Source organism: Seriola aureovittata, chromosome 19 (genome assembly GCF_021018895.1).
Source record: "Seriola aureovittata isolate HTS-2021-v1 ecotype China chromosome 19, ASM2101889v1, whole genome shotgun sequence".
Lineage (NCBI taxonomy): Eukaryota > Metazoa > Chordata > Actinopteri > Carangiformes > Carangidae > Seriola > Seriola aureovittata.
The window spans coordinates 4,672,501-4,688,575 of record NC_079382.1 but is presented as its reverse complement, the minus strand read 5'-3'; the positions used below and the strand labels follow the sequence as shown (position 1 = coordinate 4,688,575).

The window sequence follows — 16,075 nt, the reverse complement described above, 5'->3', positions numbered from 1 at the left end:
AAGTTAGGAAATTAAAAATAGTAAAAGAGTCCAATGGGTAAAGTAGAATTGGAAACCAATTCAGGCTGCTTGTTATAAAGCTGATCCATCACTACTATCACTATAGTTCAGACTTGTTTGTCTACATAATATAAATCCAAAATGTACAAGACTTACAAATAAAGCTTCATCTTAATGAACATGAATTCAATTATCCTCTAAAAATCTAATTTTCTTTTTGTATTTATTTTCAACTGAAAATCACAGAACACCTGCACAACAACATTAACACGGGTTGTTATTTGACTCAGCAGCATCTCCAACAGTTGAAAACAGTGTTTGAATCTCACCGTGGCTCTGGCTCCTAGGCTGGTGTTTCTCAGTCCCTCCAGCTCTTCTGTCATCTTAGTGGCCAGAGCCTGCAGATAGCCCCGAGCATCCTTCTCATCACTCACCCTGCAGCAAACACAAATAACATGGTTGCGTTACTATGCATGTGAGGATACTGCAAATACCAAATTTTATAGCTAAAAATATTAAAGGCCTAAAAACAGAACCAAATAACTGTTTTGACAGTACATTAAATTACTTTCAGCAAAACACACACTTATAAGCACATAAACAGTTACAGCACAAGTTTGTTTTTTTTTACTTGAGAGCCTTTCTACAAACATCTTTCATGAAGACAAATGAAAAACAAACACACATTATGTAAACACTGCCTTTAAGAAAACCTGGCATTATTGTATGCTCTTTGTGTGTTGTGACCCCAAAACACACTTATCATCACTTCCACGTCATTAAGTGCCCCCAGCGCGCACACACAAACACACAACAGACACGGACACACGCTCAGTCTTCAGGTAGCTCCGAGCAGCTCATTAATCCCCAACACTTGAGCTGAATAAACACTGTCAGTGCTAAAAGTATAAACTCAAGCTAACGCTAACTCAAACATACGCTGACTTTCACCAGCACACACACTCTACACTTAAGAACAGTTTTGATATTCAAAATTCAGATACAAAACAGACATGATAAAAAGATTACAAACAATATTTTACCCACTAATACATCCCATTTCCTGGTTTATTCGTAGTAGTAGCACAACATGTCCACCAGGGGGCAACATGGCTCACTGAATTCTTTTAAAGTACATTCCAGAATATGTTGTATGTACATGTTAGCTGTGTGTGTGTGTGTGTGTGTGTGTGTGTGTGTGTGTGGTGTGTGTGTGTGTGTGTGTGTGTGTGTGTGTGGTGTGTGTGTGTGTGTGTGTGTGTGGTATGTTTGCTATGTGAAGACTGCAGGCTTGTCCAACAGAGGGAGGCCGAGCAGCTGGCGAGGTGTCAGTTGCAATGGGAAGTGATCTGAGAGGAAGGAAGGGTCAAGCTGCTCTGAGATCTTCAGAGGTATGTGAGAAATGCTGCAGTTATACTGAGTCGATGAACCCGATACACTACCAGACAACATGGGAGTGTTCATGTGTCTGTGTGCACAGCCAGCTTTCACTTTTTGCCATAGCATCATTAAGACATTACAATATACTTACAACATTTGATAAAGTTACAGAGTGCGTGTGTGTGTGTGTGTGTATCAGTGTCTCACCATTGAATGATTTCTGTGATTTGCGCCTCCCAGTGAGCTACACTCTCCTTTTTGTCAGCCAGCTCCCTCATCTCATCTTCCAGCTGCCGGTTGGAGCTGCTCACCTTCTCAAACATGCTTGTAAGCTGAGGAAATAAGCACATACACACACATATAAATTTAAAAAAACTGTACCACTGTATAATGAGTCTAACAGGTTAAGTTGGTTGTGTGACTACAAGTAAAGGTGCTCAGCCTTGAACATGATGACTGGTTTAATATATACATGTGTAAAGTTAATCAGCCCATTGTTGAATGTTATGACAGAGTTTATGATTGAACTCCCAGATCCTCAACCACAGTGCTGCAAAGGAGGTGTATGGAGAGAGAGAGACAGACAGACAGACAGACACACACACACACACACACACACACACACACACACACACACACACACACACACACACACACACACACACACACACACACACACACACACACACACACACACACACACACACACACACACACACACACACACACACACACACACAGGGAGCAGGATTAATCTCAAAACGTTTTCCTGAATCCTTTGCTATGAGAGGTGTGTGAATATGTAACCATGGTGACATCATTACATGTCTCAAACTGCCTTATTATGTGCTTGAATACCTCACATTGTGGGAACAATTTTGGAGTTTTTAAACTGTCAATACTGTGATGTAATGTGCAAGCTTAGACAGCAATTTAACATTGTTTTGTAATTGCTTTCCAGTCCTGGAGCTGGTTTGTATGGAGTAACTGGATCTGTGAGGACAGTCAAGGTCAAAAACAATGCTATTGTTGTGTTAAAGGCTCTGAGCCATTGAAATAAACACAAACATGGGGTGAACTAAATGTTGGCTTTTCCAGTATGTACTGTGACTCTTTGAATAAGATCCCACCAAAATGACACATGTTGCATTCTGTAATAGATTGCCAGTGATGTAATCCCTCCATATATGACTAAATGTAAGTGTAACAGCAGTCTGGTGTCACCTAGGAAACCACATACACACCACAACTCACCAAAAACACATTGTACTTACTGTATGGTTCAAAATATACTAAATCATTTAAAGTGCACTTGATTAACAGCTGTGACAGCAGGGCTGGTATTGTTTTCATCTTGTGAGTCTGTGTGTGTGTGTGTGTGTGTGTGTGTGTGAGTGTGAGAGAGAGAGAGAGAGAGTGTGTCATCATGACAAAATGTGGTCACATGTGTACACCTATTATGTGTTCTAAGGACTTTGTCTGTGGACAGATTTTGTCAAAGCACTAGTGTCTTCACAAGAATCAGTTGCAAAACTGTACAGGTGTGCAGCCGAGATGAAAATTAGAGCTCGAGAGTTTGAAGATGGGTGTGGTCTGACTCATGAGTGCTAAGTAGTCATGTAATAATGTAGTAATGACTGATTACTCATGGGTCAGAACAGGTGTTGCAACTGGTGTCATCACATCACAAGTCGGTCTGTAGTCTATCTCTGCTGACATTTTATCAACAATGGAAGGTGCCTCTTGCCTTTTACTGTTAATTTAAAACAATATTGACCTATAGGGAAACGTGGGATGCAATAGTCTGCGGATCATGTTTCAAGTGTGACGTAGCAGTTATAATGCTTGCACCTAGAACCCCACAGATGTTTTCCCAGGTGTGGAACTGACATATAAATTATGGATGTGGCTATTAAGCTAGCTGTAGCTGTTGCTTTCGGCCAGCAGGCTCTGACAGTAAAGAAAAGAAAATAATGAGCCTCATGCAGAAACTACTCATACAAACAAATTTATTCTTAAGTGGCACATAAGAATGATTTAAGAAAACTTGCTGCATTCACCAATTTTCTTGTAGTTATCATTTTCTCTAAGACAAGGACCAAAGTCACAAGTGGTCCAGACCTGTCACCTGAAATGTACAGAGTCTGCTTATCCACAGGGAGGAAACACTTGCTTGACTCAAAATTAAAATGCATCATAAATTTTAAGTTCAAATGCGTAACTAGCAACAAATCAAATGTAAAATTAATATTTTTTTCACTGTATCAGCAAGGTGCACATCATGGCTTGAATTCACGGAGAGGTTTAAAAACAGGTTGTATTTTGCCATGACAGTGTCCAGTTTGCTTCAACAGCTGCCTGAGGGCCTTCATGCAGTTCACTGTCCAGATGTACAACCTCAATTTTAACATCTCCTCGACTACCTCCCACTTTAGTTGTGGACTACTTTACTTTAAGATGTTGTTTGTCATCTAGCTTCATGTCAAATTTTTCTCTCTATATATCCTTCACAGCTTTACGATGACAGAATAGACAACTGAACTAATAAGTGTTTTATGTGTCACGTCTAGCACTGACTAACGGTGCTTCCCTTCTTCTTTTTATCGGTGAAATTTTTGTGAATGCACATCAATGGACATGAACATGTAGCCTTATATGGCAATTTGAGGATGTTGATTGTGCTAGTGATCACGCACACATACTTACTCATGAAAAAAATGAGTAAAAATTATGACAAACAAATAATTTATGACAAGTTTGTGCAGTAAAGAGAGTCTAGTGAATCCTGCTCCAAAGACTCGTAGAAGCAAGCCTCAAAGAAAAAAGGGATTCAAGGAGATTTGGACCAATACCAGAAGGTCCTGTTCATTTCAATACAAGCAGTTAGTTGGTAAAATAGTTTAAGTCGCCACCGGAGACGTCTCTAGTGTCTGGCTGAACTACTGTTCACAGAGCTTGTCTTTCTGAATTCTCACTCCACATTCATCACCAATTTGATCCTGTCAACAGCAGAAAATAAACTTCTGAGATTTGCCCGCTCGCTCTGCCGTACTGAAAACCCATTATAACTCAAGATGGAGTGGCTTGAGTTTGCTACTAAGCAAACCCTGCTGAAATTTAGTGCCGCCTTCAAAAAAATAAGACTACTCAAACAATAATATTTTCAGACACTCCAAACGGTTTGAAGAACTACAACTAGAAAGATTGAATCCATCCTTAGTGCTTTATCTTTTAAAAATATAATAATTCAGAGGGTGAAACAACAGAATAATAAGATAAATAACTACTGTGATATGTTCTGTCATTCCAGCGGCACCCACGTCCATATTTCTCTCCATTTCACCAAGATATTTTCTTTTTCATCAGTTGCAGACTTTAAATAAAACACTCTGACATTTTATTCCATATGTCAAAATGCCTTCCACTTCTAAGACATTGTTTAAATTGGGAGCCTTTTTGAACTTCCAAAAGCCACTTCCAAAGTCAACAGAGCGTAATCCAGAGAGTCATTCCATCTGACTGTGTAGGAGGCTACAGGGTGTTTTTATGGGGGATATTGAACAGTGATTTCTTTGGCATTGCTGAGGGAGAGAGGGGGTGGAGGGAGGAATGTGATGAAAGAGTTTGGGCCGACCAAGAGGGTTACCTGGGGTTAGAGGGAATTGTGTTTTTCTGCATATGTGTGTGTGTGTGTGTGTGTGTGTGTGTGTGTGTGTGTGTGTGTGTGTGGAGAGATAAACATTACACTAAAAAGCTGAAAAAGCAAGACAGAAAAACACAGATAAAAGGAGGAACAAAGATTGAGAAAGAGAAAGAGAAACCCGACTTTGTTTGTGTTTTTTTTTTTGTTTCATTATGTGTGTATATATTAACAGATATTTTACCTTATCCAGTTCACTGGACAGCTTCTTGTTTTCTTCAATAAGCAGGACTCTTTCCCTCTCATACTTCTGCTTGTACTCGGTCTCAAACTCTTCCCGTTCGCTTTGGCTGGAGGAGACACACATACATAGATAGTTAAAATTGTGACATTGTGAAAACTTTATCTATTTATTTATTCGCTAACTTTAATCTTTGTCATTTTAATATGAATACGGGATTTTATTCACAGATCTTGGTTTGCTGGAACAGTTTCCTGCCTCTAAAACTGAAATGCTGGTTTTTGAACAGTCAAACTACATTAAAATAATAAATCAAATGATCTTACTGCAGTGGTTTTTTATAACATAAGTACAAACATACCAAACATACAATCAAATATTCAGCCTCCCTCATGAAGCCTCGTCTATCCTCCTACCTTTGTTCTTGTGTGGGCCGCGGGCTCTACACATTTCTCACAAAACCTAAATCTAAGGCTTGGTACTAAGACCAGGTACACATGATTCAGCCCAAACACATTAATGCAGTTAGAATCTGATACATCGGTGTGTTTAAAAATGAATTAGAAAGTAGTGAGAATAACATGTCAGTAACACCAGACAGGAAGGTTAGGATAGCAGCTACAAAAACAAAGCTCTGAAGCTTTCTGCTCAAAAACAAGATTTTATTAAAATTTGATTAAACCAGCGGCTCTCAGAGTGGGATCAGGTGCCCCTGAGTACCTACCAGGGGGTCAGAGGCAGAAAAATAAGTTCACTTCTTTTCATTGCTTGGTATTTAATATCTGAGTTGGCGCATTTTAACAGAATGCTATGTGGGTTTTCTTTTTCCAGTTTTTGCCCTCATTTTACTATTGAGTAATTCAGTATAGTGCACTCAGAGGTCTTAAAGGCACAATGGGTCAGTTCCATAAGTTGCTATGTCATTTCAATTCAGGAATATATATCCTCAATTGATTGTGATAACTGAGTAAAACAACAGTTTATAAATCATTACAGCCACTGCTTGGCTTTTAACTTTAATTTTTGTGGCTCAGGAATGTGACCAACTGATGTAAACATGAGACTAAGAGGACCAAGCTACATACTGCCTGGATAGCTACAGTAGGTTTGTCTGTCTGCTTTTGGTTTTCTTCAACTTTTTCACTGTTAAAATTTCTTAAAAAGTTAAAACTGTCCTGTGTATAACATCAAGATAGTGTGGAAACTGTTGTGTGCTTTGAAGCAAAACAAATAAAGGTTTCACTCTACCAAGCTTTACGTCATTTTCTTTTTTTTGCCACCAGAAATAAATTTTTAGATATTTCAAAAACTCTCATTCTAGCCTTATCCACTTCAAGACCATATCTATCTGCAACCATTTCATAAAGATGAAGAAAATATCTTCTGTGAAATGGTGGATATCATCTTTGGGATAAAACTCTTGATATTTCTGCATTTTAATAGTGAATTAATAGGGATGGTAATACTTGAGAACTCCCGGACAAGGCCCTGAAGTTACCTGTATAAGAAGTCGACTCTAGTTGGGTTAGGGATAACATAACTTTTAAATTCTGGGGTGATAGCTATATTAACTGTTTAAAAAGAAACAGCACTTCACAGTTACTACACATTTATACCAGACAGGGAATTAAACTATTTTTAATGTAACTGTAATTACCTCATGGAATCATCACTGAAAAAGACAACATGAAAAATAATATAATAACAATTTAGACATTTTGGATAAAGGATATCAACAGCAATTTTGTCCTAATCAGACAACACTGGTGATACCAAATGAAGGTTACAAAGTAGTAAAAAAAAAAAAAAAAAAAAAAAAAAAAAAACTGAGGAGATACCTCTCACGGCGAGTCTTGTCCAGCTTGTCTTTAAGCATCAGGATTTCTTTCTGCAGGGCGAGCTGCTGGCTCTCAGCGTCCCTCAGCTCCTTGCGCAGGGTCTTCAGCTCGGTGCTGTGCTGAGCCTCCCTACGAGCCAATTCCTCCTCGTACAGGAGCGTCTTCTTCTCCAAGTCTCCTCGCAGACGTCCCACCTCCTGGGTCTGGTCAGCCGAGGCCGGAGTGGCAGAGGGACCGGCCTGCTTCAGCTGGACGGTGGGAATATGGAGAGAAGTAGAGTTGGTGAGTAACAGAGATGAGGAGATGAAAAGATGAGGAGCTTCAATATCAATAAATATCTTCCGATGCAGTGCGAGCGTGAGCCAGACGAATGCCAGCCGCAATCATCTTGCGGCCCAGTTGTTTACTACTTCACTCCCCTATGCAAAGGAACTTCTTTAAATCTAACCAAATGGAGGAAAAGCTGGTCTGTGCATTTTCCAGCTCCCCAACTCTCTAGAACATGTCTTTGACAAGTTACCGAGACATAAAAAAGACGAATGACATGTGGCAACATATCGCCGACATTGTTGGTGTGTCCGACAGCAGCGGATATGTCAGAAAACAACTGTCCAGTCGGAGCTGAGTGCGTAAATTACATGCTCTGAACACACCCTGACAACTACAGATTCATGAGAAGCATGAATCGGATAATGCCAACTATTTTGTATCTGCACATGACGCACAGAGTCTCTGCAGGACAGTTTAATGTGCGGCTGTGTGTGTTTGCAAACTTACCTTAAGCCCCTCCAGCTCCTCCTCCAGCTGTCGGCTGTACTGCTCATTCCGCTCTCTCAGCTTCCTCTCTTTCTGAGCCTCTCCTGCCTGCTCCTCTGCCTGCGCCTCCATCTGGTGATGGACACACACATACTCAAGTGACTGGAAGAAATCATACGTCATACTCAATTTTGTCCGCGTGTACCCATATTCAAACATTAGCAGAAGTAGCCTTCTTTTTATACTACAAAGGCTAAACATTCGAACCACACATAACAATATAGAAACACAATATTATACTATGGAATAAAGCTACTGCAACACTGTTTCTAATCTACTGTGTGAATTATCTATAAAAACTTCTAGAGGTGAAACAGGTACAATACACAGACAGCAATAAAAGTTTAAATTATGCACCAACCAGTGAATGGAGACAGAAGAGGGTGTGCTAGCAACCACAGGGAGACTACTCTACCTCTTTCTTGGCCCTCTCGGCCTTTCGCACCTCAAGGCGGAGAGCCTCTACCTTCTGACTCTGGCTCTCCATCTCCTCCTCCTTATCGCGCAACTGGCGAACCAGGCGCTGCTTGTCCGACCTGTTCAGTCACAACCGAGTGTAAATGTTAGTAAGTGAGTAACAAACATGGGCATTTCTGAGAAACATATTTCTACACATGTATTACACTAAATATAAGTATGTTTTTCGGTTGTTAATATCAATATGGTATTAAAATTCTTTATAAAAAGCTGTGACTGCGGAAAAACTAGGAAGTCTGGTTTTACCTGAGGTCTGTGAGTCTCACATTGAGCTCTGAAAATTCCTGCATGGCCAGTTTCCTCTGACTGTGAGCTTCCTTCAGGTCTTTCGACTGAGACTTCAGCTTCTCGCTGGCCTCCACAAGGTCCTGACCACAACAGGAACAGTATAGATAAGACATTCAAACACAATCCTGTCATTTCTTGATTTAGTAAAAGTGTGAACATTTCCTGGCATTGTTGTTCTTTAAGTCCAAATTTGCATTTTGTTGCTATGGATAATTTTTGCTGTAGCTATGGGTAATTCTTCAGGCACTTGGAGCCAGATGGGCACAGTATCTAAATGAATCTGAACAAAACACCAGTCCACACACAGTCACTCAAATGAAATACTGATTTTACCTTGTGCAGATCGTCTCGCTCCTGTGTAATGCTCTTCATCTGTTTCTCCAGAGTTTTAACGTGTTTAGATGAGTCCTCCAGGTCTCTGCGGGCCAAAGTCACATCCTCCAGCTGCTTCTCCAGTTGTCCCGAGTCTGACATGCAAACAAATATATGACATTTTGAGTTCAAATGAAAATGTTGGTGAAATCTGGTGAAATTTGATCGGTTTATTTGCATCACTGACAGCTCCTGTCCTGTCCTGAATATTTCTCAGCTTAAGTAAAATGAACAAAGAATTCCTGACCAGCGATCTGCTTCTTGAGGATGTCGATCTCGCTCTTCAGACTCCTAATCTCCACCTCCCTGTTAGCGCTGATGGGGCCCTCTCCTGTTGGATGTTGCAGCGCCTGCACGGTCTGAGTCGACTCTGCAGCAGGTCAGGACAAAGGAATCAGTTATGCTTTTTATTTTCTTTTTAAACCAAACATTGGTGTGAGGAGGAAATACCTCTGTATGTGTGCATGCTTTGGTATGCTGAACTAACAATTAATGCATTAACGTGTGCCCTCTCTCTCAGCGTCAAATTGCAGCGTGGTAGTGCACATGTTTGTGATTTGACACTTCATGAAAACAGATGGACTCTTTCTTCAGCCTAACCTTGCAGTTTACGGCTCAGCTCTAGTTTCTCCTGCTCCAGGCGACGGATCCTTCTCTCGTAGGCCTCGGTGGCCAGGCTGTCTTCCAGGCTTCGCTGGACATCCAGGTCCAACTGGTCCTGAACTACCTTACCCGGCTCCCCTCCCAGCTGTCGCAGGCAACCCCGGTCAGATAGGTTGCTACAGGAGAGGAGGGTGAGAGCGGAGTAAGATAATGAAGAAGAAGGTGTCAGATGCATGAGAACAACGCCAGTATCAGCGTTGAAGAGAGTGAACAAAGTGGCAGAGAGGATTCATGATTAGGGAAGACAGAGACATTTATTGAGTTGAGAAATAATGGTGTTGACAGAAAATTCAATATGAAAGTGTTCAGTTAAAAGGAGCGAAAGAGGTTAGAAGGAAATGACAGAGAAACAGCAGGGGAGGAGAAACAGGAAAGAGAAGCGGACAACAGAGTGATGAGTTGAGGGATGGAAGGATGTTGAGTCATGGAAGAAGGAGGTGGAGGGAGGGTGCAGAAGGAGCAACGGTGACATAAAGGAAGATGTGAGACAGAAAGAGACAGAATGGGGGAGTGGGGTGGAAAAGGCCATTATCACTGAACCATGAAGAGATAAGAAAAGTAACTGGTCACTTTCTCATGAGTAACACTTCAATGTGAAAATCTGCTGCAAGTCATGAACATCACCTTATTAGGGAGGGAGGCTAATTTAAAACTCCTACACTTCTTTAGATGGAGAGATAAGAACGTGATGCAGAGAGTAAACTTCTCTGGGAAATCTGTCTGTTCTAATGACATCTAATTACATCGGAAACAAGATAATAATAAGGTGCCATACCTTTTTCATCTCTCTTCAGTCATATATCTATTCATATGTCTGTTTTCCTTGGTAGCACTTACCATTTACTTGTGTAGGTGAAGCCCACAAAGGGCAGGTGGTGGCCAGAGAAGGCAGTGTGAGAGGGAGGGGGCATGGTCTCCTAAAAAAAAAGAAAGGAGAGTTTCATCCGTTAAGGAGGCTGCAAATCGCATCTGATACATGCCATTATAAAGATATATTAATACATTTGTAGACAGACAGAGTTTCTGGTGTGTATGTCCTAGTCTGTTGATCCCTTACCGAGTTCTTCAGACAGTCATCATCCACATCAAAGTTGGATGTGTCTGTAGGACTGCTGACCTCTGGGATATATGGGGCCTCACATGTGCGGATGTTGTCCCAGTCAATGCCTGGACACAAGAGAGGTTACAGGTTACATTAAACCTGTTAGAAATACAGTATATTGTGGAGTCAAAATATTAATCTTTGAGATTTAATTTCTTTAGGATTTTCAAGTTCTGGTAAAGAAACATGCTAATGCTTTCATTCTTCAATCTACTGCAATATACACAGTATACAATTAAACTATATATGCACACTGAATACATTCAAGATACATAGATATGTCAGTTGCTTATAAGAAGCATAGCATATATAACTGCTAGAAAAGATACCAAGGGGAAAGGCAGCCATTAAAGTAGTCTCATCAAATAAGCTCTATGGCTAAATTTTAAATTGGTGAGAAACAAAGATATTCTTCGAATATGACGATACTTATTCCACAGCTAAGCTCCTCTGTATCTGACAGAGAGCTGACACTGTTTTACTCAGTGTTATATGAGTGTATGACTGAATCAGTATGACAAAAATCTATTTAGTGATAAGAGGTACCAGATCGGACTGATAAAGACTTAAAATACATTCTGAAATATATACAACAATTATCATACGTATAATTAAATATACATTTCTATGAGAAGATTCAAACCACAGAAGACATTGTCACATCTGTGAAGTTAGACTGTAGCCTGTACCAATGAAGAAGGGATGCTGCTTGAAGTCCTCAATGCCGTTCTGGCCTAGTCGGTGCTCTCGACTGCAAATGAGCCGGCGAATCAGATCCTTTGCATCCTCTGACACGTCCGATATCTGCTGTGGGAACTGGAATCGCTCCTTTGCAAATAAAGAGGCGTGAGATGATAAAATTTAACATTTCATTTTTCAAAAATAGAACACAGACAACCGTAATCTAATGGTGCTTCTGATTTCTGAAAGGAAATTCTACTATAGCATAATTCTTGTACTATTGTACAATTACAAGATGATAGTGTATAATAGTTCTTCTATACACACACATTCGACCATTGTTTTACCTAATTATCTCGTCTTTTAGCTTTTACAAACTCTACACAGTCCATCTCTATGTATGCATCGTCATCATCATCCTTTTTCTATAGCATTGATATTTCTTAGTATTGCGTCAATCAACCTCCATCAGCCTACCTTGTGGTTCATGATCTTCCCATAGGTTTCCACCAGGGACTCTGCATAGAAAGGGGTCTCGCCGTACAGCATTTCATACATGCAGACGCCCAGGGACCACCAGTCGCACTCAGGCCCATACTTGCCTTTCCCATCCTCCATGGCCTGGAGGATTTCTGGGGAGATGTAGTCTGGAGTCCCCACTGCCACAGAGGACTGGACCTAGTGGAGGGACAAAACACAAGTCAGCAACTGATCCACAATATTTCACATACTAACAAGCACAGACCTTAAGTTTTAAAGTTCAGCCTAACAGCAATAAGAGTGAAGATGATGATGAGTTACAGACTGAAGTCTTGGAAACATGCAAGATAAATACCACCACTGCAGCAACAGCAAACAACCAAACAAAGAGCATATTGAACTTTCAGATCCCCATTACAGGATGAATTCCCTTCTAAATAGTTTTTTCATTTGCAGCTCTGTTTCACCTTATTTCAACACAATTTTGAGAATGCAAATTTGATGCAGGAATCCTGAATGAAAATCAAAGCCATAAATCTGAACATTTCAAAATGTAAAAATATGAATTTTCATAAAAGCCCATGAAGATTAAGTGCCAGACGTTCCACGGTGGAAGAGAAAAAGCAGATGCTGGAGTTTGGATCCATCACATGTTGGTATCATCTGTCTTTATTATTCAGGAGGTTGCTTTTATACAGATGAAACACCAAAGAAATCCACTCTTATCATCACTCAAAGCTTCAATCTTCTTCCAAGGAGTGTCCAACAATCACTGAATTTATTTTTTCAAATGGTCATATAACCTCAACACTACATCAACACTAGAAGAACAAACCAAGGCCCTGCTTTGATCATCTATTTCATCCTCTCACTTTCCTTTTATATAAAACCTGTGGGGAGAGGGGCCTTTATTTGCTAGGAGAATTGTCTGAATAATAAGGCAGAGCCAAGCAGCTGAACCACACACTCCTCCTGGGAGACCCCTAGGGGTTGACAAGGAGGTCAGTAAAGCTCTGGTATGTTTGCTTTGGCCAGAGGAGGAGGCATCAGCAGCAGTGTGGTTAAAAAAAAAAAAAAATAGACCTACCGTCCCGTCCTCCATGAGTTTGAGGCAGGAGCCAAAGTCGGCCAGGCGGATGTGGCCGTTCATGTCCAGCAGAAGGTTGTCGGGCTTAATGTCCCTGAAAGAAACCAGAGAGAAAAGACGAGGTGAAAAGAAGGAAACGCCAAACTGAGCAAGTGATTCCACCGAGAAGAGTGAAGATGATGAAGAAAACAAGACGCGCTTCCAAACAAAGCAATACCTATAGGACATCTAAAACACACACACAACCCTGATCTCATATTACGGTGCAACTCCCCTTCAATTATCGTCAGATTAAACTACATGACCTAAAGAAATTTAACTTGTCTTAACTTGCTTGTAAAGCCAGTGAATAATAATTGAGATATTATTTGCGATTCAATTAAGTGTAATTTCCCCTCTCTTCATTTATCAGCAGCATGACAACTCTAAATTGACCAAAAGAATGAACACTGGAAATTGCTAGAGCTGTGTTGTGGGAATTAGCTGTACAGACAGAACGTTTGTGTTTGTGTTTGTGTGTGTGTGTATGTGTGTGTGTGTGTGTGTGTGTGTGTGTGTGTGTGTGTGTGTGTGCATAGGACACAGATTCAAAGCACACACAAAAACATGCAGTCTGTTTGAGGAAATATGCAGTGCACAAACACACTCCCACTCGCAAAAAAAAACGAAAAAAAAAAACTGTGTCCTAAACAGACACACTCCCCTGTTCCCTTTTCCTACAATATTTGTGTTTGTGAACAGAGACGGGCTGGGTGGGAGGCGGCGGCGGGAGATACTGACAACACATTCCTTTATAGATGTGGTCACGGTGGCCACTGTAGACTTTCTTGTCAACCTGCATCTGTTCTGCATTACTACTGCTGATGATGTGTTTATAATATAGATCCAGACTGTGGCTTGATTCCAGTTCATTGGATTAATTGCTAGACAGACCAAGAGTTTTCTGTCTGGCAGCTACAGCAGCTGGAACACCTCATCAGATACTTTCACTATTCAACCAATAAACTCGTTTTTTAGAAAGGGATAGGGTCATCAACATGGCTGGGAGACTGAATAATGCAGCAGCATTGGGTTGGTGGCCACAAGGGCTGCAACTAAAAATGATTGTCCTTATTAATTATTCCTTTCGTTTATAAAATGTCAGAAAAAATAAAAAATGCAATTTCCCAGTGTTTGTTTCATTTCCATGTGCTAACAATCACAAACCTATCAAGATAGATTTGTCCAGGAAATTAGCTTTGTGCGGGTTCTGCTTTATTTACATCTATTTCAAACTATGTCTACGTCCTGTAAGTTACCAACTTCTAAGTCTCTAAAAAACGATTAGGAATTCATCCGCAAAGCAGGTGGTCACTGACAGGTTGTTTCTGTTGGGCTGCTGGTGCTACTGTCTTACATGGCAGTTTAATTGTGTTAATGTAGATCCCTGTGTGTACTTCCAGTCTCTGGTGGGCGACTCTCTGCTTTATGTGTCTCTAGTTGGAATCCACATAATAAGAACTGTGAAAACACAGAAAATAACCCCAATGATCGTTGGCCTGAATCGGCACGAAACAGAGACGTTACTGTATCCCACCATCGTGGCTAAATATATCCTCTGTCCTGGTCTGACCATCCCCACTGATTTCCCCTGAGGGCAGACCCCGGCGAGCCCTGTGTCTGAGGCCCTCTTATCAACACATTGAGCCACGACACGCCTCAATACACATGCTATGGAGGGCACGTAAAAAAACTCTTTGGTGTAGCGTGAAAAGACACACACACACACACACACACACAATGACACTGGTTACGGAGATGAAGTGTAGCTCATAAGTCAGCTAAACAGACGCGCACACACACATACACACACTTGATGTAACAGGTTACAGAGCTGAGCTGGTGCTATTTCTGTCCAGTGATGTGAGCATGGCTCCGCTTAAAATAATAAACCTGATGTTCAACACAAGCACACACCCCCACACTCCCTCCCCCTAACTCATACACAAACACACCAACAGAACACTAATACTGATGCTGATAAGAGGAGGAAACATGGCCTCTTAGCTCAAAACATTCAAAATGGTCTCTCTCTCTTATATATTTACTAATGGCAATGCCTCTCACCTGCATTATTCAGTCATTGCACTGCTTGTGACCTTTCAGAAAGTGCCTCAAGCAAGATTTGTCCGTCTGGTAAAGTTACAGTGAAGTCAGTAATAAATTCCAGTGCCTCCTAATGGACTGTAATCAATGTGATATTGTTGCCTGGCAAAACAATCAATTTTTCCCAGAAAACAAATCCTAAGTAATAGAAATTAATCAATTAAAGCTTATGAAATTGCCACATTCCACTTAACATTTCTCTTAAATTATTTTTAACCTAAGACTATTAACACTAAAGCCTAAGCCTTTTTTTCTTCAAGAATCAACAGACATAAATTGGCTTTGAAGAAGGCTTTGATTCTTAGATTTGCAGTCAGATACCTCTTCAAAGCCACATGTGAAGCCCCTGTCATTTTCCAGTAGTGTTAATAGCCCTATCTCACAGGGCTGGAGCAGGGGGTGGGCTAGCTATCTCTCTGCTTCAGAGACGCCACTAAATCACCAACCTATAAAACTACGGATTTAAGTAACATGTGCACATATGTGACTTGTATAGACACATAAAAGTCGGGCACTGAAACATATATATATATAAATTGACACTTACTTTTTTACAAAATCACTGTTTGCATCGTGGGTTACTTAGAAGTCTTTTTAAAGAGCTTGACTGCGTACTGATGAGTTCCAGATTGGACATCACTCTCCAAAGTGGATGCTGTATATAGCATTTTGGATGGAAACCACATACTGTACCAAAGTGCATACCTTCACGCAACCAATGTGGAGTAACATGAACTTGGCAGGCGCAAATACACATAAACAACTGACATGATGTATACTCAGGGTCAGACTATCAAAGAGAGCATAAAACCCAGCGATGGGGGATTAAGATTACTCCGATAAAAGTTTAATGTCTCTAAAAGGA

General features: G+C 40.6%; 1 protein-coding gene across 7 annotated transcripts in view; it reads right to left on the bottom strand.

The window, feature by feature from the left end:
- Positions 1 to 16,075, bottom strand: part of cdc42bpab (CDC42 binding protein kinase alpha (DMPK-like) b) — a 77,459-nt gene that overhangs the window by 17,889 nt on the left and 43,495 nt on the right. For 4 of the 7 annotated variants that reach the window (XM_056404906.1, XM_056404908.1, XM_056404909.1 and 1 more), the window contains exons 6-21: positions 13,066 to 13,159; positions 11,976 to 12,176; positions 11,507 to 11,645; positions 10,773 to 10,882; positions 10,553 to 10,632; positions 9,653 to 9,831; positions 9,300 to 9,422; positions 9,014 to 9,147; positions 8,639 to 8,760; positions 8,331 to 8,451; positions 7,877 to 7,987; positions 7,100 to 7,347; positions 6,919 to 6,933; positions 5,265 to 5,370; positions 1,588 to 1,712; positions 330 to 435 (exon numbers count right to left, since the gene is read on the bottom strand). In XM_056404906.1, coding sequence (XP_056260881.1) covers positions 330 to 435; positions 1,588 to 1,712; positions 5,265 to 5,370; positions 6,919 to 6,933; positions 7,100 to 7,347; positions 7,877 to 7,987; positions 8,331 to 8,451; positions 8,639 to 8,760; positions 9,014 to 9,147; positions 9,300 to 9,422; positions 9,653 to 9,831; positions 10,553 to 10,632; positions 10,773 to 10,882; positions 11,507 to 11,645; positions 11,976 to 12,176; positions 13,066 to 13,159 — 2,014 coding nt within the window. The remainder of the gene's footprint in view (positions 1 to 329; positions 436 to 1,587; positions 1,713 to 5,264; positions 5,371 to 6,918; positions 6,934 to 7,099; positions 7,348 to 7,876; positions 7,988 to 8,330; positions 8,452 to 8,638; positions 8,761 to 9,013; positions 9,148 to 9,299; positions 9,423 to 9,652; positions 9,832 to 10,552; positions 10,633 to 10,772; positions 10,883 to 11,506; positions 11,646 to 11,975; positions 12,177 to 13,065; positions 13,160 to 16,075) is intronic. The other 3 variants (XM_056404907.1, XM_056404912.1, XM_056404911.1) reach the window with 1 other exon arrangement.